The sequence below is a fragment of the Ips typographus genome, linkage group LG16, assembly GCF_016097725.1.
Source record: "Ips typographus isolate SLU linkage group LG16, UJ_Ityp_2.0, whole genome shotgun sequence".
Taxonomy (NCBI): Eukaryota; Metazoa; Arthropoda; class Insecta; order Coleoptera; family Curculionidae; genus Ips; species Ips typographus.
This window is the reverse complement of record NC_138437.1, coordinates 7,117,058-7,140,806: the sequence shown is the minus strand read 5'-3', so window position 1 is coordinate 7,140,806 and position 23,749 is coordinate 7,117,058. Positions and strand designations below refer to the sequence as shown.

The following is a 23,749-nucleotide window of genomic DNA, read 5'->3' as shown; positions in this document are numbered from 1 at the left end:
TTCCAATTTTAGCTTTATTCCCCCCATTGATTTAAAAGACTGTGAAAACAGCAAGTTTTATTCAACATTTTGATGGATTCCTATATGAATAAATGTTTTTTTCCAGCGAAACTTTTGAACAAGTCTCTGATTTGATTACATAAGTAAACATACCAAATTGTTATCACTTTTTATTTTGAGTGCTGTAATTTAGCTTAATATAGAATGTTCTTTAATTTTACGTAATTATTTTGACTTTCTTTAATTAATGGGAGACAAGTCTTATTAAAAACTTATCAGGAAACTAAACTAAGTGTCGGATAGACTTGAAAGCCAACTTTAGCTCCATTCAAATGGAAATAATTTTACTAGACTTTTCGGGATATTGATACGCTCTCCTATTAACAGATTTAATTTACTGACAACCCTTATCAGCTACAAACGTAACTTTAAAATATAGCAGTTAATTAAAAAAAAAACGTTTAAGGCTTCATCGATTTTCTATTCAACCAAAACAAACACCAGCTTACTTAACACACCCTCTGAAACACCATAACCACATCATCCCTTATGTTAAAATAAATATCTTATAATCACCAAGCGAGTCCCCAAAAAATATAACAAAAAACATATAATACAAGCAACAAAAATGTCAATTAAAAATTAAGTCGTTTTTTCCTTATCGAGAAATTCGTTAACAGATTTGGCTACAGGTTTTCTTTGTGGAGTGGCCAACACCGAGTCTTCTTCCTCAGGTTCGCTGCTTTCTTCACTCTCCTCTTCATAATCAACATCATCGAAAGCCTCCGCCCTTATAGGGTGGGGAGAAGGTGATCGTGGAGGTTTAGCCGGGGGTTCAATTTTAGAAGGTGGAGAAGGTTTTGGGGTTGGTGAGGTTGGGGTTTGAGGCTTAAATGCGGGAGGTGGGGGTCTTGATGCGGGTGGAGTTGCGGGCACTTGAGGTGAAGGTGTGCGCGGAGACTTTGGGGGCTCAACCACCGGAATTCTCGATGCGGGCTCATTCTTTTTAGGTGGCAAAGGGCACACGACCGCTGTTTCTTTTGACCCTGGCTTTTTAGGACATAGCTTATCCCAAATTGAATTTCTTGAAAGAAAACAAAAAAAATAAGCGCCAAATAAAATGCAACCCAAAGAGATTAAATTAAGAACCAAAATAAATCATAACAGGAGAGGCAAAACTAACGGTTTGGGGTCTAACTGATCTATTAATAACAAATGCATTAAAAGAAATTGTCTCTATACGGTCTCACACGTAGAAACAACTATTTATACAAGAGTTCAGTGACTCTTCAACTGTCCAAACCAAACCCTTAAAAATTGATGTTTAATGTTTTGCTCACTCTAGATTTTAAACAGGAAATACATGAAGACTGTTTGCGAGCAAAATTAGTGTACGTTGCTCCTTGGAAGAATTTAAAAAAAAAAAACGGTCAGGTTTGCAAATACACTTGATGGTGTCTGCAGGTTTCCTTAAAATATAAAGAATAAAGTATGATAAGTAGAGTAAATGTATCTGCAGTCACTGTAATTAGGAAGGATAGAATCAGCAAAGCTTGCCAAGTAATAATGCCAAAGTTCTGAACATATGTTGAAAGAAAAATCTTTAAATAATAACCGTTTTGTAATTAGTGATATTATTTTATATGTTCTCAATCAAGCAAATTACTTTAGCAATTTTTTAGTTGGGATAAGTTTTATCACAGACAAACTAATATTAGTTTGTTTGTGGTTTTATGTAAATATTACCTCAGTATATAATACAGTAAGTAAATGCGCTTTCACCATGGTATCAGAAGCACTCACATAACAGTTTTTTCACGTCTATTTTCCACTGTTAAAAAATTAGTAATCATTACAGCAATTAGTACTCAAATAAATGCCTTTAAGCACTTCAGTCCAAGTACTTTGTATCTGTTAACCACACTAGTTTCCAAATAATTCCCCTACTAAATAAGTTAGAATATTATATACCTCAAATTGCATGCAAATAACTGGTAATTGATATTCAATGCTTACCTGTATTCCTTGTACGACAAAACTGAATACCATAAGGTAAACATTTTTTCTGGTTGAAATTTGGGAAAAACGATAAACCTTGTTGCTTTGCAGTATAAAATTGTACCTAAAATGTTATTAAAAAATGGAACTAAAATTGTTTTTGTTTTAACTGAAATTTTAGGAAATTAAAATAATTTAGAGCCGGCTATATTTACCAAAAGAAAGCTGATGGTAAGAGGCAACAAAACCTTATTATTCAACATGCATGACCTAGTAAAAATAGCCACTCTATTTCCATTTGAAACTGGGAAATCTCTCTATTTATAAAAATGTATCATCTAATTACTCACCGGTTTTATATTAATCACACCGATGTTAACCTAATCAAATTGCACCTTTGCAAATTTAGCAGGCACACAAAAAACTGTGTCAGTAAGGCGGACCTATTAGTTATCCTGTTTCGTCCTTTCAGGATCCGCAGGATATTTTCAGACGAACAGCTGAAATATACCTTGGAAGCAGGCAACCCTCAATACATCGGCCTGCATGTTGGGTTGCATATATTTCATTCTTTTCAATGTATTTTTGTAAATAAGTGAGATTGCTATTAAAAATCCCAAACCTCTATTATAGAAATGAATGTAACAAAACCTTTGGTTTCTTTTCAGTCAAATATAAAGTTGTATAAAAAATAAAACAACAGATACTTAGAAAAACTCTATTAGTTTTCAGGTCCTCGAAACGCTATAAATTAATATTTATTACAACAATATTAGTACTTTTCTGGATTGCTTTTCTTTATACTGAAACACTAAGCTAGTACGTAACTTTCAATTTTTGTACTGAAAAGTTAACAAAAAAAATCACTAACATTGTCGCCTGCTTCTAATCACAATTCTCACTTTATATTTAATTTCTCTTCACAACTTTACAGCACATCTATTTAAATATATATTACTAACATAAATGTCTTGTGTCAAGGCAGATACAGAAAAGTTCTGTCTGTTTTGAAGACAAACTTAATATTGCACTAAATTAATATAAGAATGCGCAATAGGTTTTAATTTACACTATACAAGAGCAAAAGTATTCAGTTAAAAAGTCAACAACAATGGGAAGAACTTATTACAAAATGAAAATGCCGCTAACTACAAAAAGCGGGTGTAAATATATGATTGATAATAAATATGTAAAAAGTAACAAAAAAGATAAGATAAATAGTAAAACATCACATTATGTAAAAGCAGTACGTTATGTATTACATTCCTTCTAAAAGAGAATGTATATTAAAGAAGACAATTAAAGTTTTGATTGCAGTTATTGCTATCGATTATTATTGTATTTACATAGATAACAAAATCAACAAAATTACCAGAAAAAGTGCTGCTAAAAAGCAACTGTAAACAAGAAAGTAGTAAATCTAATAAAACCGCGTAGTCAATTTATGTTGCCCCAATCTTTTGACTACACACTTAATCTCAGGCAGATACCCAATATACAATAACTACTAATACCAGGCCGCAGAAATGCCAAAAACGTAAGTAGATTTCTAACCCTAACTTACTAACTAAACTATTACTGATATGCATCACAGATTCTAAAATACTTCTATACAAAAATTTTCACTCTATTAATCTCTACAATTTTGTATGTTTTACGGTATCCGTCCAGTAGTTTTGGATCGTCATGGCCTCCAGACTATTTAAGAACGAATCGTTATCGAGACTGTACATTTCTTCTGAATTATCCTGGAAAGATGATTAACTCTTTATTAAAAATGTAAGTAGGTTGCCAATGATAAAGAAACAGAATTCTCTAATCTTTCAAACAATTAATATTTTTAGTAACCTATTAAGCATGAAATAAGAAGAGTATAAAAGAACTTCTTTCTGGGCCTTAACTTATACAAATAAAGACTTGTTACCCATACAGCTGAACTTTCCATCTTATTTCACAGGGCCCACAAAGATAATCTTTCTTTAATATAACTGCTTACTCTTACTGAAGCATCGTCGATGTATCCACTAGAATCAGGATTACTACATCTGTCATTAAGTACTTGAGGTCTATTAAAGCCTTGATTCCTATACAAAAAGAATGTGACTCCACATATAATCCCTACAACCACTATGCAGCCTAGAGTGATGCCTGTAATGCCAGCTGCTGACAAGTTTCCTGTTGTTTCTTCAACTATTGAACTCTCTTCTATACCTACAAAATTTTATAAGTATTTGTAATAAGTTGAAATTTAAGAATGAAACTAACCTAGCCGTTCAGATTGCTGCACAATACTAGGGTTAAAACTTAAATCATCTGGTGAAGTAACATCTTCAATGTGATTGCTACTACAATTCATGCTCTTATTCCTATTAGATAAAAATCCAGTGAAATTTCCATTCAGACTTGTTTCAGTTTGGTTTATCACAGGTAAATCTTTATTAGTGTTATTTAGCCATTCTGTTGCATTTTCATTTGGAGGAACATCTAAAGGGAGAACATCAAGCCTTCTAGAAAATATTGGTGGCATTGGAATAGACTCATTCCTCTCATATTGAGAAATATTTCTTAAAACCACAGAACTAGAAAATCTGGGCGGAATTGAAGGGGTATCTTCAGAACTATTTGATTCAATAGTACTATTTGAGACTGGCAGATCTGTAGTTGGAGAGTTGGAATGTAAAGTTGTCATCAAAGAGTGTCCAAAGATAACTGAAAAGAAAAAAGGAATAAAATTAAGTTAACTACATACCTCTTTACTACCTACATATAACAATTATAACTAGCACCATTTTTACTTGTTACACAACTCAATACAAGCAAATTACTGATGCATTTGCATTTTTAATGTGTTAACACATCAAAGTAATGTGAGAATGAAGAGTGACTACAACAAGCAAATGGGAAACCTGCTTTTAAACAATGTATTTATAGAGCTGTAGACATTAATTCTTTATTTTTATTGTAACAAGAATTTTCCTGGGTTAATGAACAGATGCAGCACACTAATAGTTCAAGGTAGGCAATAACCCAAAATAATAAATTAGGAACCTGACCTAAACTTAAACAATGACAGTCTGACTCTAAAGCAATTTTTAATACAGTTTAGTGGTTAAATATAGGCCAAACATGTGGCTGACTTTAAAAAGTTTAAATGTGGTAAAGTATTGATTGAGTGTGTATAAACACAACAGCTAATCAACATTTTCACTGAATAATTAAAAATGTTTGCCACAATTTCCAGTGGTTGGTAATTTAGTAATAATTACCCTATCTTATAACAAAAAAAAACTTGTTTGCACACATTAATGACTAATAGTTTCCTCTCAAGGTAACTAAAAATCACTACAAAAATTACCTACTGTACACAAGCATCAGTAAACAATATATAAGTTAAGGTGGCAAAAAAATGAAAGCTGATTCATATTGTTGCCTGAAATGGATTGCATGATGTAAATGGAAAGTGGTTTTGGCATAAAAAATTACAGTAATAAAGCCATAGAAGAAATTGATGATTGTATTGGAAGTTTGCCTATTACAAATTGAATTTAAATACAGTTATGTAGGTCTTCATCCTTTTTATATATTTCAACAGTAGGAAAAATAAATACACATTTTAAACATTTCTAATGAGTAACAAACACCACAACTTTTAACTTACTGCAGAACCACTTCATTGTTGAATGTTAGCTCTAAATACACAAGTTTACAATACTTAACTATGCTTGCTAATGCTATTCAAAACTTACCACTGCAATGCTGATAAACTATCAATGTTATCCAAAACCAATGCATCCACCAGTAATGTGTCATGATTTTAGAACCATGAGGACCTAAACAAAAAGAAAATTGAGCAATAATTAGACCCAGGCTCTTAGCAACATCACATAAAACACTACAAAAAAATTAACTGTAACTTCGGTCCCTTTAATAATGCTCATTTCGATTTCAACTAATTACCTAGCAATCAGGAAGGGTTATTAATTAATTTAAGGTCAGTTAAACACAAAAATAAACATTTTTAGGTTGAATGAAATGCATTAATTTGTATAATACACCTGTCTAATCCATTCACTTTTGCTTTTTGTTGTGTTGTGACAAATTTGACAGACACGCTTGCGTATTGGCCACACATTGAGAAGCTGGGAACTGCCAGCTGACGGTTTGAAGTTTCAATATCGATACTATAGAGATGGGCACCCGGTCGAAGCTGTGAGGAAAACGCTTATCAAGGTTTTTTCCAACTTTATTTTGTTACGATTAGTTGCAGCATTTCTATATTTAAAGTTCATATTTGTTAACCATGAAATGTCTCTTTTCTTTAGATATCACAAAATAAACATGTTTATGTATTTCTTATGTTAATGTTTATTGTGATAGAGGCATTATGCTAAGTTGTGACTTAACTGTAACAAGCCAGGTGCAAAATGTCACAGTCTTATCAAAACTTAGCTTAAAATGCCCTCCTTAAATACGTCTGTACAATTGGTCATTAATGGTTAAAAAACCAAAGTAGAATTGCCCAGGTTTTTTTTTTAAACGAAAGCAACAACATTGGTTTTCCTGAAACATACAATTTAAGCCTTTAGTACACAACCAAGTCCGTTAGAACTTAATGCAAGGGTTCTGTATTTTTTCCTGTCTTGTTTAACTTAAAGTAGGCACTAGAACCTGAAACCTGGAACTCGATGCGCATCATCATCAGCATTCAAATAAATTATCGACCACATTATGTAAAAAACATTTCTAGTGGAAAAAGATGACACATTGTATCGATACTTGCTCAGTGACATGTGAGCAATAAATGTGACATGTGTCATATCAGTGTCATTAGAAACGTACGATGGCATGGTTATGTATATTTTCGTCTAACTTGTGATTAATGCAACGAAACGTTCAGGTAAGTGCTTATCATTTTTATCGTCGTAGTATTTATAAGCCAGTGTTATCAGTAAATACGTAAAAAGTCATTAAGTACGTCTAGAAAATTGAGCGGGATTTTCAATTTAGCGCGGACCCACATACGGTAGGAAGTCCACCACATTATCCTTATTTTTGGATGTCAAGGCTGAGTGCAAATTAGATTTTTTTATATCTATTTAATTAACATGAATTTAAAGAGTTTGCCCAGATGTGGATAACTACGTAGTCGTATTTACCTGACCTGTTCTTCTAAAGTAATTTCTAGAGGAGTCCCTGAATTTCTTTCCAAAAATATGCCAATCTCTGGATTTGTTTTCCACGTTTATAAATGGTCATTCTTATATTAAACCCACTTTCAATATCACTTGAGTTAGAAATATTGATCAAAAATAAATATTTTCCTATATATGTAAACTAAATTTAAGTCACATACAAACCAAAACTGACTTAATCTACATTATATAGGTAGTTGGTTATAAAATTGTTCTTTTGTAGCTGCCCCTGAAACCTAAAGCTATAACAGTTGCTGTAATAAATTATATTAATTAAACTTGTGCTATTTTAAAAGAGTTTGCAGCTTGGTGTGTAAATTGTCAACCTTGAGTTGACCGGGATTTCAGTAATTCAAAATGTAAATGAATGAAACCTGTTCCTAAAAGTATCACACACATATCACCCCGCTTTTGGTAGCCTAATTTGATACATAAAAAACCAAAAAAAGTTAATTATCTGATCTGGTTTAATTGCAACACAACCTGAAAGAGAACATTAAAGAGTGTAAACCCAATCACGTTTTATTTTCTTATATCATAGGTAATTTAAAGTTTTGTATGAGGATGAACGTGTTTTATCCAATAAAATCGGTAATTTGGTCGTTTTATTGCCACTGGTGTCCTTAGCGAAATGACATCATTAAATTAAACAGGAATGACTTCTACAATCATCTATGATTCTTTTTTCGCAATGAAGGTTATTGAACAGCACTCTTAATTAATTCTGTATTAGGCAGCTATTTATAGGTATAATTTAATGCATTCTGGTGTTAAAAGAGCTGACTTTTTTTTGCTAAGGAAATTGCCACTCCACACATCAGAAAACGTTTTAAATACACACATTTCCAGATATTGATCAACTCATTTTTTACGCATAAAAGTAAGTTACGTAAATATTTACAGTGTTAATAATTGTTCAGAACCTGTGTGGAAACAGCAGTTTTCCAATTAATTTAAAAGTTTGCTTCGTCATTCCTGACCTTTAAAACCTTTATATAGACGCAGAAACTCGATGTTCCCAAGATGTTTTCCCCTCAACATTATTAAATTCAGGAATTATTGATTGGATGAAAATTTAAATCTTGGATTATCAACTAATTGGTGTAACCTATATATTTTACATACTACGTACATAATATCCTCTTTCAGTTTATCAGTCTGTCGTATTTCCTTTACGCGATTCAAATTCATCCGACTAGTTTTTGGAATAGACCACGCCATACCTATCGGTTATATATAAACTTTAGTGTGGTTGAATTTATTGTAGGAAGTTCATTGACTGGCTTACATGGACTTCTGTACATAACTTATCACCACTAAATTATTTAACCGGCAAAATGTTGCTGAACATATCAGTCTACTGGGAAACTCTCAGTAATTCAAATCCCATTGGCAGAAATTACCGAAAATAGCTTGTGCTAAGCAAATAATAATTATTTTTAGGGGAATTTTGCGTGTAATTTTAGTGCATATTTATTTTACTGTTATGGCAGACCTGCAGTGTGAAAAATCTTTATTGGCAACACTAACAGAAAAAATAAATTCTTTCGTTCGTAGACTAGAAAACTGTAATTTTATAAACTAGTTCATCTGAATAAATCCAATTTAAACTACTCTTCCTGAAGGTTCTGATAACGTTTTCCTGTTTCTTCCTATCTCTCATTTTGAACCATGTTACACATGTGTTTGATTATTATTGGTAACAACACATCATTAAGTGGTGTATAGGGGTGGTATTGTCCTCAGAGGGTTGTTAACTAAGCTTGAAATGAGTCCCCTTTTAAAGTACATTGCAAACACACAAAAATACCAACCAGTTTGTATAATATTTTATATGCTGAAGTATTGAAGATGTATTAAGTCCAAATCTGTGCACATCCTCAAAGTTATTAAAAGTATACTGTAATGAAACTTTCCTGACTAATAAAACTGCAAACTCACACCCTGTGAAAGTTACTTTCAGGAAAAGGCTATTTATGTTGCGTTTAAGTAGCAGTAAAAATAGCAACACCTACTTGTACGGTTTTTTCCTGAAATCATTTTAATTCAAAAGGTGTACTCAAGAAATAAAATAGCATTGGTTTTGTGGTGAAAAAACCTTTTCAATTATTCACTATTTCTGTAAATTTCCTAGTTATATACTTATTTATTGTTGTTGTTAACAGTTTGTGGTGTCGTAAATTTTAGTACCCAGTAAAGGATGTGTTTTAAAAGGTTTGTTCAATTTTCTAAAACATTACTCCAAGTATAATACCGTTAATTGCAATAGTGTTGAAGTGACGCAACCTAAAATCTCTTAAATTAGGATGGACATCACGTAGTTCACTATTAAAGTATATATTTAAACTTAGTATAACTGTATATGAGGTGAAGAATTTCTGAATGTGTGGTCAACGAAAATATTCTTCACCGTCAAAAGAAATTAATTCTAAATCATTAGTGGCATCTTCTCTATAAACTGTCGAAATTGTGCGTATGAGGAAAGTAAAAAACCGGTTCTGATGATGCAATGTTGTGATTAATTTTGGTAAATTATCCCAACATTATGTATAATTAACAGCTTTAAATATTTACTTTTTCTATACTACCGCGTTATAAAATTAACAATAAGTTAGTAATAATGGTAAAGATCAGTTTAGAATGTGAATGAAATTAAGAATAGTCTGGTTGGCCTCTGTGCTCGAATAGGATTCATATTTAAACAAATTCTTCAAAACCTCCCAGTCATTACTGCTTCAGGTCGACGGAAAATTACCATTTTTTGGCCACCTAAGAACTTAGAATTAATGGTCAAAAGTTTGGACAAGTGTACAGTGTTGTGCTATTTCATATTTGAAACGCTTTACTCCGTGTCTAATCAGATTTTAATAGAACAGAAGGCGGTATGTATATACAAGACTTATTTATAGTAAACAAAATATAGATTTTTACTAATACAATTATCTTTTGCTTGGAAATAAACAGCTGTTATTTATATGCACTACGTACCCCAAAACCACGACAGGAAACAGTTCAGCTAGTATAATAAGTAATTATTACTTCTTAGAATATATCGAACGTGCAAGTGGACATTTGCTTATCAGGGATCTTAAATTATCACCATCATCAGGAAATGCATTAACTTGTAAAGAATTCAAATTAATATCTTCACCACCAGCAGTAGAACAAAATCACAGGGGATAAGTTGTTTTTCATTAGAATGTCGAACCTGATCTTTACTTGCAATTAATCAAAATGAAATTCAATATTTCATCCACTCAAGCTTGGTTGAGAAGCTTTCAACAGTATACTTTGAATTCCAAACCTGTATATATGTACTTTGGCACTCTGCCAGTCTATCCAACTAAAAATATGAAAATTTATTACAGTTCTAAATGAATGAATAATCGATTCATTGTTTCCATCTGCACTACGCTCCAGTCATTAAATAGCATCAGTTAAACCTAAATTTATTTTAATTAAAATAAACTTTGATGTCGTGGTTTCCCTGGGTTTTTCAAGTGACAAGAAATGAAATTAAATCGATTCAGCAGTGCATTAGTTCTGGAAATCCTCCAAAATTTGTTTTTGCAAGTTTTGAGTTAAAACACCGTTATAAAACCAAATGGAAGGAAACAATGGCTTTTAACTATCCATTTTCATACCCCAAAACAGTGTAGTATTATAGCTTCTTGCTCATTAACATTAAAAAAATAGCGTTTACAAAAAAATCTAACAGAAGAACAAGGTCAAGAGAACAAAAGCGAAGGATCCAAGAAGCGAAAGAATACATAAAATTATAGGTTCTCAGATCCCTGCTCAGGTCATTAAATTTATGCTATAATTTGTTTTTAATGATGTCTTGGTGAAGATTTTAAATAAAGGAGTTTGCTTCTCTACTGATTAGCATGAAAAATGCGTTCAAGGAAAACTATGTGACAATTTTTTTTTAGTGAACATATATGTGAAATTTTTTTTCCTATCATCCTTATCTCTGTTGATTGAAATTGTGCATATGTTTAATTACCTCAAGTAAGCAGTAGCAATATTTTATGTGTGTGCTTTTAGCCACAAGGTTATGATAAAGAATGTGCCTTGCAGGCTTAGAAGTTAAATTGTGTTTGTGTTCATTTTTTCAAATCCAACCATATACAGACAGTGCTCTATTTGTAAGAAAGTCAATCTGCATAACTGAACAGGAAACGGCGGATTCTTAAGACTTATGTTGCTGTTATGTATAAGATGGTCGATTTAACTTTTAACAGGAGTGTTGGTTAGTTTATAACGGGCCTATCCCACAAAGTAAAAATATAATTGATATCATTTGAAATAGAAAGTATTAGTGTAGTTCAATAAAAAATAAAACGAAACTTTACTAAAAATTACCACCAGAGGCATTTTTAAATTGCATTTTCTATAAATTTTGCACAATAAACTAGAGTTTTTTTTCCTCATTTTTAAAGCGAACCAATTTATCTATCATTTTCGTAAAAAACAAATTTCTGTTATTTCAAAAACAAAAATGGCGTGAGGTGTTCAATTGTTTTTGCAATAACTTGCTTTAACTTCTTAACGGTTTGACCAATTTTCACAAATTTGGTATTGTTGAAAAGAGCATTTCTTGGGCAATAAGAATTAACCAAAATATAGTTAATTTAGTTGAATATTTCTCCGCCAGGGGGCTAGTTTTGACACCGTGACTCAAATTCCAAAAAAAAACAAATGGAACGATATGACTTTTTCTTTATGAAAAAGTAGCCAAATAACATCCAAATAGGCCAGTGAAAACAGTTTTTCAAATTCTCTTTCCTAACCTGAAATATTGAGAAAATGAGATTATGAGATATGATCGAGGAACAGTCTTATTGGGTCACCCGGTACAATATAAAATGAAATTGCGTTACAATGATAGATAATTGTATCTACCTTTACATAAATTTATACACTACTACTGTATGTTTACTTATTTACACACTATTGTGGTTGATCTTCTGTTGATATTACATCATACCAACTATTAACCCTTTAAACAACATTTTCTATCTATAAGCCTATAAAAAAGCATATAAACAACGTGTGATAAAAACTACTACGCGTCTAGTGATGCTATTAGTTGGAAATAATGTGTTCGTGACAAAAGACCATTTGTCGTTAATTTAATATTGGCGTTCCTATAGCAATGGAGTGTTTTGTATCTAGGTTAAAAATCATTTGATTAATAGGCGTACTAATTTCAACAATCTTATTTCATTACCTATTAGGGTGGGTGTACGTTCTTAGTAGATTTGCTTTTGTGTACAGAGACGTATGGTAATTTTTTTGTTAATAGTGATGATTAAGCTATGAAGGGCAGACTTTAACATTCTAAAATACAATAGTTTATTCATTAATTTACATATCATTTTTATGGGTTTGTGGCTGATCTCAACATGAAAATTTTTTAATATTAGTTGAAAACCACAACGTATCTCAGTAATTACCGGTTCAAATTTCATTCAGTTAACATTGGGGGCGGGTTACTTCTAAACAGACCAAAATATCATATTACACATATGCAGATGTGGTTTATTATGTATATGTAACTACTATTAAATATTGTAATATTGCCTCTGCTGCCGTACTTGGTGGTTTAGTGTCTTGATTGCGTTAGGATGTCTGTAAGTAGATTATTGTCTATTCAAACACAGAACAGTTTATTAAGTAAACTGGTGAAAGTCGCTTTTGCTGCTAGTGTTACTTAATCAAATGTATAAAATTTGCATATCAAACAATTTCCAAAAAGTGAGATTCCATTTATCTTTCAAATATTCACAAAGCTGACAATAACTTCAATACGAATGTGTGGAATAATTTCTTAAATTTGTGCAAAAACATGATACAACAATAACGTCTGCAAATATGTATATCAGTAATATTCATACGTGTTATGTTTGTTCAGAGTTGAATTTCTTTCTAGGAGTTTTAACATTTTTGTTTTATTTCAGATTTGAACATGTCGTTGATACGTTTGCCTACACAAAAGTTATCTTTATTTTTATCTACTTAAATTGGTAAGTACTAGTAGTAATAGTGTTGTAGTATTAATGTGTAGAAAGGGGCTGTAATATTTGATTTACACCAAGGTAGTTGATGTATGGTTCTAATAAAGCAAAACAACCTTGACACTCTATAAACAATATTAATATACGCTCTTAATTATTAAAGTAAATATCACAAATACTTAAATAAGTGAGAACATTCATTAGTTCTCTAGTACAAAATGCCAAGGTTCTTTAATTGACAAATTTTAGGCTCGTGGATGCAAGACAATAAAAATTATACATTTAAATATGCTTAAATTACGGACCAGATTTAGTGTGGTAAGAGTTAGTGATTTGGCTACTAAGTATTGTAGTCATGACGTGTTATACAGTATGAAACCAACTCATTTAAAATTCAGATGCTGTTAGAAAAGTTGTTCGTGTTTTTTCAACCAGTTTTAGCAGTTCTAGTCATATTTGCTCTAACGGGTCTTATGCCTGCTTCTCAGAATTTTAAGAATATAGTTTTAAATGAAACTGTATAGAAAAGTATGTAATAATAACTACATCAGGGTGTTTCTTAATGACATGCTAATGTTTAAAGACGTTCTGTAAACAATATTTTATACATTTTTAATGACTGTTGGTTTCCACATAAAAGTATCTCCAGAATGTTTACGACATTTTCAGACTCCCCTTGAGGTAATTATTTAGAATACAATAAGGCAATTAATGTAGACTGCTGTAGATGGTAACTAAATTTAATTATTATGGTCGTACAATTTACTGAATCAAATTGGAAAGGCAATTGCGACACGTATATAAATGGACAATGTTATTTTTATCGTTATTGAATGATTTTAATGTCTGGTTAAAGAAACACCTTCAGTTGTGAGCCACATAATCACAGGAAGTTAATTTAACCACGTCAAAAAGAACCTAATTGTATGCAACCAATAAGATAGTACTGCTGAACAACACTCAAAAGTATTTTATTGAGAAGCCACCTGAAAATTATTCATATTTTGATAATGCGTTAATTGCTTATTGTTTGTCGCTTTTCAATTCGCTTTATTACTGGACAGTTCTAGTGAGTGCATTCAGCTTGTCCAGTCAAGTGCTTTTTGAAGAATCACAAATCTTGTTGTAACACTGATCAGTTTGCGAACCATTACAACGGTTAGTATACAGTAAAGATTTATTAGAACAATTTTCTGCAGTGGCCTAGACAGGCTCAACTTCCTTGATTGGCACTTTGATTTAGAAAAAACAGGGTCGGATTTTTATTTTATTGTTTTTTTTAGAGTAGAAATTTTGTAATTCGAGAAAAGGGCACTGTTGATTTTTCTAGGAAAAAAATTAATGAATGAGTGACAAAAAGAATTATTTTCTTGTGTTGGTTGGGAACTCCGTCTCACCTCTATTAGTTAAAATTATCTAAATTAGTTGAAAATAGTGTGAAATTCTATTTTTGGTGCGGTGAGCCGAAATTTGTTGGACCCAATCAACAAAACGATATTAGTAAGTAGTAATTCGTCTCAATCAAATTATAGAACATTTTTACAAAAAAATTTAGTTAATTAAGAAAACTCATATTGCTAGATTTACAATTTATAAGCTATTTAGAATTTGGGCTTAAGAAAGTATGGTAATGTCTTGTGGTTTGTACACGGACGATACCTCATGACTCATCTATGAGTAAAACTGTTTTCAGCACGTAGACTTGACAATGGTACTGCCATTGTACTTTTTATCACTTTTAAAAAAATGGGATTTGATTCATTATACAGTTTTTCTTGTAGTGGCACAATAGACAGTATTTACTGATTAGTAATCACTTAGTATTCAACTACAATCTGGCAAAAAAAACTAATTTTGTTAATATGCATAAACAGGTATAAACAATAGTGTATAAATTATTGTAGACCTCCAAACTCATTTTGTTTGAAATCTTTAAGTTGCTATCTGGTCTAAAATTATTTACTAAAAGATTCTGAATAAATAGTATTTTTTACTTTTTGTATTGTTACCAACGGTACAGCGAATAAATCTGTTCATTAAAAGAAAAGCAAAACATTTTCTTTTGTCACGTTCACCTGTATATAATGTCACAATTAAACAAGGCGCTCAGCCGTAAAGCCCAAACTAATTAATCAGAATCAGAACAATATTTCACATATTAAATACCAGCTAATAACATATCAGGTTATTTTAGTCCATTCTGAATGTACAGTTACTTGTATTGCAAATTATTAAATAATCACAGTTTCTGCATTGTTTAGTTGGTTGAGTTACCTACTATAGAATTGCTACAAAACTAAAAGGTTTATCATTGAAGTTAACTAACAGTTTTGTGATAATTATGACATACGATGAGTGTTTATACCTGAATTTATCAATGCACTAATATACTTATTACTTACTTACAAAATTAGTTAGTTTTTAGTTTAGTTTTTGTATCACAAAAGTTAAAGCACGCACGCAGACAAATTAGACAGTGAATTATTATAAGTATTCTTTTTTTCCAGGTATGGGGGTGCCATGGCTATCCCAAGTGCGCTTCATGCACTTGGCATTCGCCTTCACCTTACTGATATTGGTATTCTTCTTGCTGTCCCTAAACCCGTCGACCCTGAAACCGACGATACCACCAACCAGATCATTCCTAACATTATCAGAATCAAGGATGATCCAAGGTAACATCAGCTTTCCTATTGTGCATAACAGCAGCACGTCGTCGGAGGCGCCCCCAGCACCAGTACTACCCCAAAATTTAACTAACCACTCGAATTCTTCGAATACTCATCAATTAAACTTGGATCTGACTCAAGGAGTACCAGCTGAATATATTTACGAAGCAGGTCATATAGATGTAAGTTCTGATGTTTGTGACAACTTGGGCAAAGGAGTGAAGCTGTTAATAGCTATTACGTCAGCTCCAAGCCATGATAGTGCCAGAGAAGCAATCCGAAAGACTTGGGGTTCCTTCGGCAGCCGAAAGGACGTAGCAATAGCGTTTATGTTAGGGTCAATAGCTAACGAAACTATAAATCAGAAACTCGACGAAGAGCAATTGATATATGGTGACATAATAAGAGGGAAGTTTGTAGATACGTACGACAATCTAACTCTTAAAACCATCTCGATATTGGAGTGGGTGGATAACTACTGTCCCAAAGCAGCTTTTGTACTTAAAACTGATGACGATATGTTTATAAACGTATCGCGCCTATTAGCCTTCATAGCAAAACATAAACCGGAACAAAGAATCATATACGGGCGATTAGCCAGGAAGTGGAAACCAATTCGGAATAAAAAGTCGAAGTATTACATTTCGCCCCAGCAATATAAGCCACCCGTTTTTCCAGACTTCACGACAGGTCCCGCCTACTTACTTCCGGCCAATCTAGCAAAACCGCTTTATCAGTCTGCTCTAAATCATACCTATTTGAAATTAGAAGATGTGTTCTTAACGGGAATTGTCGCCAATGAACTTAAGATAAAACGGGTTCACGCGGCCGAATTTTTAAACAAACGTGTGTCCCTCACGCCGTGTAACGTTCAAAAAGAAATCAGCATTCACATGGTAAAAAGTGCCGAACAGTTCGATTTGTGGAAAAAACTTCACGATATAGCCAAGTGTAAAAAGTGATATCTTTAAATCAAGCAACAAACTCATTGTGATTAGTCTTTATTATATAAATAGTTACTTATTTGTTAACAGTATTTATTTTACGTTAAATTATTTTTCCATTTATTGTATTCCTTGAAAAGGTTAGAAAAGATTATAAACAATTTTATAAAAGAAAAAAGAAAACAAATATATTATCAACTAGTGTAATAAAGCTGTGAATTTTCCTCTTAAGTATTACGACCATTTATGTTGTACTTAAATATAATTGAAAGTTCATTATAAGGGTCATAGAATCTCACCCGCATTACTAGTTAGTACCATATGTTCCAGCAGTAACTTAAAATGAAATGCTTTCATTAATGGCGTATTCAATTCAATCACTCTAACTAGAAATGCAGGCTCAATGCTAAACTAAATCCGTAGAAAAGATATGGCAAAATTTTACTGTTAAGTTCACAGTATTTATTATTGCTATGCGAAATTTGCAAGACAATCCTATCTGTCCCTTCCTTATCTATTTTTACAAGAAAATAAAGCCATCTTGTATGACATTTTGTTATTTACTGTAGGAAATTAGAACAACTGGATAACCACGCACCATCAAATTTTCAATCAGAGAGAAATAAAACCTCATTTAAGCGACTAGACAATATAAACAAAATTATATTCTTATAATGTAAAATAGTTTTTCTAAAAAGCTGATAAGGCTAAAAAATACAACTTGATACCCTCTTACAGTGCACAAAAAAAAACAATAAAGACAGTCCTAGACCGATTCATGTAAAACACAATTATAGATCGAATTTTACTATAATAACTATAGAGCACATTTATCAAAAAAAGTAAAGTAACCAGCTTCACTGATTTTAATGCAGTTTTTCACAATCGATCTAAAATGTATTTTAAGACACTTTATAACCTCTGTACATAGTGCGTACTAATTTTGTGCGTTTTCCAACACATAGCAAAACAATTTGTTAATAAACAGGAAATATACCAACCACGTTTTGAATACATCTAAATTACAAAATATACACTTAATGTTAAAAGTCAAGGAACATATTTTTTTTATTGACATCGTTAGCACCCATCTACGTTAAAGTTTAGGTACTGATATAGTGATGCAACGATTTTGTGAGTTTTTTTGATCAGATGACTTTACTGGTAATATTGTTAGATTTCTTAATTTCGAGATAAATAAGTAAACATGTATAAAGAGTAATCGTTGCATCACTAGCACTGAACAGAACTTTCTTAGCTTAGTTCACTAAACTACGGTTCTTACAAATGACGACTAACTTGTAACTGGCTTGAGGTCGTTGTTTCAGATACTATTCTCGTCCTTCTTCATTCGGCATCGGGACGTAAACAAATGAATTCACTTCTTCTAACACCAACTCTATAATGGAGGTTTGTTGAATTAGACTTTGCAGTTAACGTATGTGTGATAATTGTTGCTTTTAACTGGAGTTTATTATAAAACTCGCGTGCCACAGAAGCATAGAATCATCATTTTCTTAGTTAAAAATACAGCTTCGTGATTGGGGTTTTAGCACGATAACATAAGTTTCAGTTTGTTAATTAGCTATAAAGCATATATTATTTGATTCACCACCATTTAATATATTTCAAAAGATTGTGAAATTTAAATCTGCACAATGGCATAGACTAAATGATAAGTACAGACAACCAGCGCAATGTAATTAAAGTGGCACCCAAAAAGAAAGTTGTTTACGCTTCAAGGGCTTCCTAATGTATTTCGGCCACTTCAGTTGTAGGTAAACTCTTAAGAGCAGCTAATACAGCTCGTCACTGTAGACATAGTTGCCAACTTTAGCAGTATTTCCTATAATCCGCTTTCTTTTGCTATTGAGTTAAATTACTCGTATTTTGAAAACTAAACAAGATAAGAATTTCTGGTTTGATGTATGGATAATAAAGATTCTATTTATTTTAAAAGTCACAGGAGTCTTTTTTAAAAACAGTCCTGTGTCAAAACAGAATCCTGAAGGTCACGTAACCGTTTTTTTTTAGTTTTAAACTGATACACTAAATCACATATCTATTTGTAAGATTAAAATGTAATTTTTAACGCCACGTGACAGTTTTAAATGTCAAAATGTCATTTGAAGGATCATGTAATCGTTTACAGTGCAAATGGCGACGTGACATTTTTTAATTATTTTAACGCCAAAACGAAAACCTAAAGGTCACGTGACTGTTTTAGATGTCAAAGTATTATTTGAAGAGTCACCTGACTCCTTATAATATGCAAATGGTCACGTGACGATTTTCAAAAATAAAATATATTTGTAAAGGTCACGTGACTCATTTTACAGTTCATAGTCACATAACGATTTTCAATAAACAAACATTTTTTAAAAGTCACGTGACTCTTCTGAAGGTCACGTGACTGTTTTAAGATTAAACATGGAATTCATAATGTATTAAGTATAAAATAACCCTTGATGAATATTAAAAATAAACTAATAACAAATAACTAAACTAAAAATACAACGAAGTGAAACATAATAATTAAAGAAAACATACACAAAATCTGTTATTTTTTGCCTTGAACCAAAACAAAAAATGTGATTTGTCAACTAGACAACGCCGCATTAAAACTGATGTTTTCCAACAGTCAAAAGATCGGAATTGCTGCGTTTGGCTTTAAAATTACGCGAATATGCGTTTAGTGGTGCCATCTCACGTTTGTCTATACTTTTCATTTAGTCTATGACAATAATGGTAATAATAATAAAGCTGTTTCGATCTATTCTGTATAAGTAAATTACCATAAACCATTAAAACTCGCAAAACAATATTTTTCCTATAAAATGAATAATGGAAAAAGTTCAATTCCTAATGGCACTGAACTACTCAATGCACGTGGCCACTAAAACTAGCAATTATTCGATTTGTTTTTCATCCTACGTCAAACGAAAGTGTAGGAAACTAACGGTTTAATATTTAATATGTTAAGTATACCAGAAGTTTCCTAGAAATTGTTATGTAGAATAATTGACTTCAAATCATTAGTGTTGAGAACTTTGTACCTCAAATTTTCTTATAATTGTTATTGGTACAAAAAGAACATTTGTATCAATTTCTTAGGCTAATCTCAATATTCTGTCATCAAGTCAGTTAATAATACTGATCAAAATTGGTTAGTAGATCAGTGTCGGACTACTCATTGAATTAACCTACCTCATAACTTTTAGAAAATGCAAACTTTGCAACAAAACAAGAAACAAGATAAATAAATATTCCAATTCAAGATATTTAGCTTCAAAGTTAAATTATCATACCTCTCCATTTTTCAACTGGATAATTTATAATTTCTTCACTCTGATCAAAGGGTTCAGACGTTGGCTCATCTTGAGGATCAGCATAGGCAGCTAAATAAGGATGAGCCAAAGCTTTTTCAGCATTGATGCGTTTCTCACTATCTATTTCCAACATAAGGCTAAGTAAATCTATAGCATTTGGATTTGCGCCCACAAAGTATTGGAACAAGTCTTTTTTTGGCATGGCTGGCAGAGACTTAATGTAATTCCGTGCCTGCAAGTTTATTTAGTTACACGACATTTTTATCGGCGTTATGAGACCAGAACTCACACTTTCTGAAGTGATCCGGTTCATAAATTCTTCATCAGGAGTACCAAGAATCTCCATGATTAAATTTAACTGATGGATATCTATAACCAGTTAAGGAAACAAGTTCAAAAATGTTGAAAGGCCACTGTAAAGTAAAAAAGGATACGATCTGTGCCAGGAAATAGTGTCCTCCCAGTTAATAATTCCGCCATGATACACCCTACAGACCAAATATCAACAGTTTGATTGTAATGCATCCAGTTCAACATGATTTCTGGAGCTCTGTACCACCTAGTAGCCACATAACCTGTCATTTCAGTTTCTGTGGGCCTTGCTAATCCAAAATCCAAGATTTTTAACTCACAGTCTTCATTTACAGCTATGTTAGAAGGCTTCAGATCCTGTAAGATAAATGTTATATAAAATTAGTTAATAATGAAGAAAACATGGATGTAGAGATCAATCAAAAGATCAGGGTTTTAAAAAAGATTGATTGGTTTTTGAGTCAAGTTGGGAAATACTAATTATATCAAATTAAACCCTGTATAATGAATCACATTTATTAACCTTGCCTAATCTCCAATCAAAATTCCAACTTCAAATAAAATGTTGCACTGCAGTGTACATTTTATTGGAGCCCTGTCATCAATAATGATTAATTAAGAATAATATACAGGGTACCAATTTAACACAGTTTTCTTTTCAGAAGGATTTATTTTCAAGCTATTTGATGTTCTGTTTTCCTTAATGATTATTACTACCAAGTCACACTTTGGCAGTAGGTACAACACTACTATACTGATCTACTACACCTACATATTACCATAAAATTGGTAGTAAAAATATATTAACTTACCCTGTGTATAATCCCAGCAGAATGAATATACTTGAGACCTCTCAAAATCTGATAAACTAAAAACTGAACATGATCATCAGTCAGTCTTTGGGTCCTCACTATATTATTTAGGTCAGCCCCCATTAAATGTGTTACTAAATAAATCTAAAATTTTTTCCTTGATTTTTGTTTTATCCAGAAATCCAGAATGTTTCTTACCTGACTGTTATCATGCTTAGGATAGAAAACGTCCAGGAGACCTATAACATTCTCATGTCTCATGTGTTTTAGCAATTTGAGCTCCCTATAAGTCCGCTTGGCATGTACAGCAGTTTGAAAAGGACGTGCTAGTTTTTTAATGGCAACTTTTCGTTTAGTCTGGGTATCTACAGCAGAACTGCAAAAATATGAACTAAATTACCTTGACACTGGTAGGATTTATGGGGCTTATTAAGTATATAACCTTAAAAATCACATCTGGTGTTTTTTAAGAAAAATTGTGACTTCCAAAAGGTTGTAAAGGTACTGGGAGTTGGCAATTAGTGTGTATTTCATAATAAAATAATGTAGAATATTGGCACAGTAAAAATTGGGTTAGAATACTTACCAAACCTGGCCGTATGCTCCTGATCCTACAGCAGATAACATTTGATATCTCACTGGAACTTCCCATACCGTTTTATTCACCTCAACTTTATGGAAACTGGTCATTTTTCAACAAATCACAACTTAAAAACTTGTCAACTATTTGATTGTAGACATTCAGATGCACTTATTCCAAAAAAAAAAACAGAAACAGGGGGGGACCTACCTGAGTAAACTAACTAAACTAAACAGAGAGGGAACATTCACCTTGAACGCGTTCGACAGAGACGACCGATACCAAGCGTCTCAAAACTGTTCTCAAACTTTTCGATTAGTTATTTTTGTATTTCGTCAAGCACTCAACTGGTTTATTTATGAAGATGCAAAAAATAGTCCAGACTGAGTATTTTTCTAATTTTACTTAATGACTTATAAAAAAACAACTTATTTTTTAATATAATACGCGTATAGACATAGTTTCGCTATAACAAAATCGTGTAGGTATTCAGTTCACACTTTTCATCAACAAATTTCCTTGAAACTTTTATCTTTAGGGGATCACTTTATTATCTGTGCAAAGTGGTACAACCAGGAATATTTGTTTTTATCTACCTACATTGTTTATATTTGTAATGCAATATAAATAACGATGATATTTTACAAGGAAATTGTAGTGACCTTGACATAATATGTCAGTACTATTCACAATTTTCTGATCAGTTGATTGTGCATACTAAATATTTTTGAATAAAGACAAAAATCATTCAGTATGGCGGCCGTAAACTGTCAGAAAATTAATGGCGTTAATCAATCTGCTGTTGCCCACTATTCACAAATTCACTCGTCAATTGTAATTCAACTAATTTAAGTTTGTAATAATTAACCTTTAACGGACCGAAAAGCAAAAGAAACAAATAGGCAACAAATCTTTGCGGTTTTTAGCTAACTTCACATACCACCAAATATAAACAAAATTGTTTTACGACTAACTTAGAAGTGGAAATTTACGTAAAAAAAATAAACTTACAAAAGTAGGTTCTTAAAAAATATTAGTTTATTTATTTTAAACCACTCTGCCAATTTGTTTAATGTGTCATATTCGTACTAATTAAAAATATTCAGATTGAAGTCAGTTTCAATGTTTCTTTAATTTTCAAATACTGTATAAATCATTTATTTTTACTTACAGTAATAATTATAACAAGGAATTGTGCGTTCACCAAAAAAGCAGAACTTTCTGAGCAAAGGGGTATTTTGGCGACAATATTAACCTGTATTTTAAGCTGTAGTAACTTAGGCCATCTTTTTTCATCAGAATGAGTTAAAAGGAGACATGCAATGTAGACACTCCAGTAAACACTGACTCCAAAACACATCTCAACTGTTAAGTAAGCCAATTTTGAAAAATTGGCAAGCTACAGCAGCTAACAAGCTAATTTATTTAAAAAAATCGTATACCAATTGGTTTTCTAATTACATTTGGATTTTTTCTTTTTTTCTCTTAGTTACAACCGCATACCGTCTTACCAAAGTAAAGTATTTTGCCATCGTTTTTAAAATATCAATAGACAAGATTGACCCCCTTAATCGGTACTCGCTTTCTTATTTCCCGAAACTGTCACCAGATGGCGAGAATTGCCACGCCTGACTCCAATCGCCCTACTATTTTGACAGACTCCAGTAAATGCATGTTAAAAACAGATTTAAATGCTTTAATTACATTTTTATCTCACGCGAATTGAAATTTAATTATTAAGCAGCGTAAAGAGGTAATTGTTGTGAATAATAATAATAAATTCCAGGTAATACATTTTTAAAATCAATTTTAAAGTTAGAAGTCCTGTCAACTGTTTGTCACTTTCATGGCGCGTAATTTAAATTTGGCGTAAGGTTTTTATGCGATTATACA

At 32.0% G+C, this 23,749-nt stretch overlaps 4 protein-coding genes across 11 annotated transcripts; 1 reads left to right on the top strand and 3 right to left on the bottom strand.

Moving 5' to 3' along the window:
- Positions 1-460: 460 nt before the first annotated feature.
- On the bottom strand, positions 461-2,505 carry LOC145738761 (uncharacterized). Of its 2 annotated transcripts, none has more exons than XM_081993800.1 (3): positions 2,349-2,505; positions 2,017-2,122; positions 461-1,084 (listed from the first exon to the last, which is right to left on the bottom strand). In XM_081993800.1, exons 2-3 carry the CDS (start codon positions 2,058-2,060, stop codon positions 643-645), a joined length of 486 nt encoding a protein of 161 aa, XP_081849926.1. In that variant the 5' UTR covers positions 2,061-2,122; positions 2,349-2,505; the 3' UTR covers positions 461-642. The 2 variants fall into 2 exon arrangements, with proteins under 2 accessions (XP_081849926.1, XP_081849928.1); XM_081993802.1 differs by lacking the exon at positions 2,349-2,505 and adding an exon at positions 2,214-2,344.
- A 197-nt stretch (positions 2,506-2,702) lies between these two features.
- On the bottom strand, positions 2,703-6,112 carry LOC145738758 (uncharacterized). Of its 4 annotated transcripts, none has more exons than XM_081993786.1 (5): positions 5,956-6,112; positions 5,745-5,828; positions 4,264-4,707; positions 3,995-4,209; positions 2,703-3,746 (listed from the first exon to the last, which is right to left on the bottom strand). In XM_081993786.1, the coding sequence occupies exons 2-5, from the start codon at positions 5,806-5,808 to the stop codon at positions 3,636-3,638; spliced, it is 834 nt and encodes a 277-aa protein (XP_081849912.1). In that variant the 5' UTR covers positions 5,809-5,828; positions 5,956-6,112; the 3' UTR covers positions 2,703-3,635. The 4 variants fall into 4 exon arrangements, with proteins under 4 accessions (XP_081849912.1, XP_081849914.1, XP_081849913.1 ...); XM_081993788.1 differs by having other exon boundaries at positions 4,001-4,209; XM_081993787.1 differs by having other exon boundaries at positions 5,745-5,890; positions 5,956-6,089.
- A 690-nt stretch (positions 6,113-6,802) lies between these two features.
- Positions 6,803-17,374, top strand: LOC145739116 (beta-1,3-galactosyltransferase 5-like). Of its 4 annotated transcripts, none has more exons than XM_081994480.1 (3): positions 6,803-6,895; positions 13,154-13,219; positions 15,718-17,374. In XM_081994480.1, the coding sequence occupies exon 3, from the start codon at positions 15,720-15,722 to the stop codon at positions 16,839-16,841; it is 1,122 nt and encodes a 373-aa protein (XP_081850606.1). In that variant the 5' UTR covers positions 6,803-6,895; positions 13,154-13,219; positions 15,718-15,719; the 3' UTR covers positions 16,842-17,374. The 4 variants fall into 4 exon arrangements, with proteins under 4 accessions (XP_081850606.1, XP_081850608.1, XP_081850607.1 ...); XM_081994482.1 differs by lacking the exon at positions 6,803-6,895 and adding an exon at positions 10,049-10,072; XM_081994481.1 differs by lacking the exon at positions 6,803-6,895 and adding an exon at positions 12,757-12,826.
- On the bottom strand, positions 16,865-22,562 carry LOC145739117 (mitogen-activated protein kinase p38b-like). Its single transcript, XM_081994484.1, has 7 exons — positions 21,863-22,562; positions 21,475-21,652; positions 21,277-21,420; positions 20,587-20,821; positions 20,442-20,521; positions 20,132-20,384; positions 16,865-18,222 (listed from the first exon to the last, which is right to left on the bottom strand). The coding sequence occupies exons 1-7, from the start codon at positions 21,964-21,966 to the stop codon at positions 18,155-18,157; spliced, it is 1,062 nt and encodes a 353-aa protein (XP_081850610.1). The 5' UTR covers positions 21,967-22,562; the 3' UTR covers positions 16,865-18,154.
- Positions 22,563-23,749: the final 1,187 nt, after the last annotated feature.

Bases quoted from the DNA above. Each gene is read 5' to 3' on its own strand.
- LOC145738758 (XM_081993786.1), bottom strand. From the start codon at position 5,808: ATGACACATTACTGGTGGATGCATTGGTTTTGGATAACATTGATAGTT. The intron at 4,210-4,263 runs GTTAGTTTCATT...AAAATTTTGTAG, and splicing joins GCAGCAATCTGAACGGCTAG to GTATAGAAGAGAGTTCAATA. The intron at 3,747-3,994 runs GTAAGCAGTTAT...TCATCTTTCCAG, and splicing joins TCGACGATGCTTCAGTAAGA to GATAATTCAGAAGAAATGTA.
- LOC145739116 (XM_081994480.1), top strand. From the start codon at position 15,720: ATGGGGGTGCCATGGCTATCCCAAGTGCGCTTCATGCACTTGGCATTC.
- LOC145739117 (XM_081994484.1), bottom strand. From the start codon at position 21,966: ATGACCAGTTTCCATAAAGTTGAGGTGAATAAAACGGTATGGGAAGTT. The intron at 20,822-21,276 runs GTAAGTTAATAT...TTTATCTTACAG, and splicing joins CTGCTGGGATTATACACAGG to GATCTGAAGCCTTCTAACAT. The intron at 20,385-20,441 runs GTGAGTTCTGGT...ATAAACTTGCAG, and splicing joins ACCGGATCACTTCAGAAAGT to GCACGGAATTACATTAAGTC.
- LOC145738761 (XM_081993800.1), bottom strand. From the start codon at position 2,060: ATGTTTACCTTATGGTATTCAGTTTTGTCGTACAAGGAATACAG. The intron at 1,085-2,016 runs GTAAGCATTGAA...TTTTCTTTCAAG, and splicing joins TTGTCGTACAAGGAATACAG to AAATTCAATTTGGGATAAGC.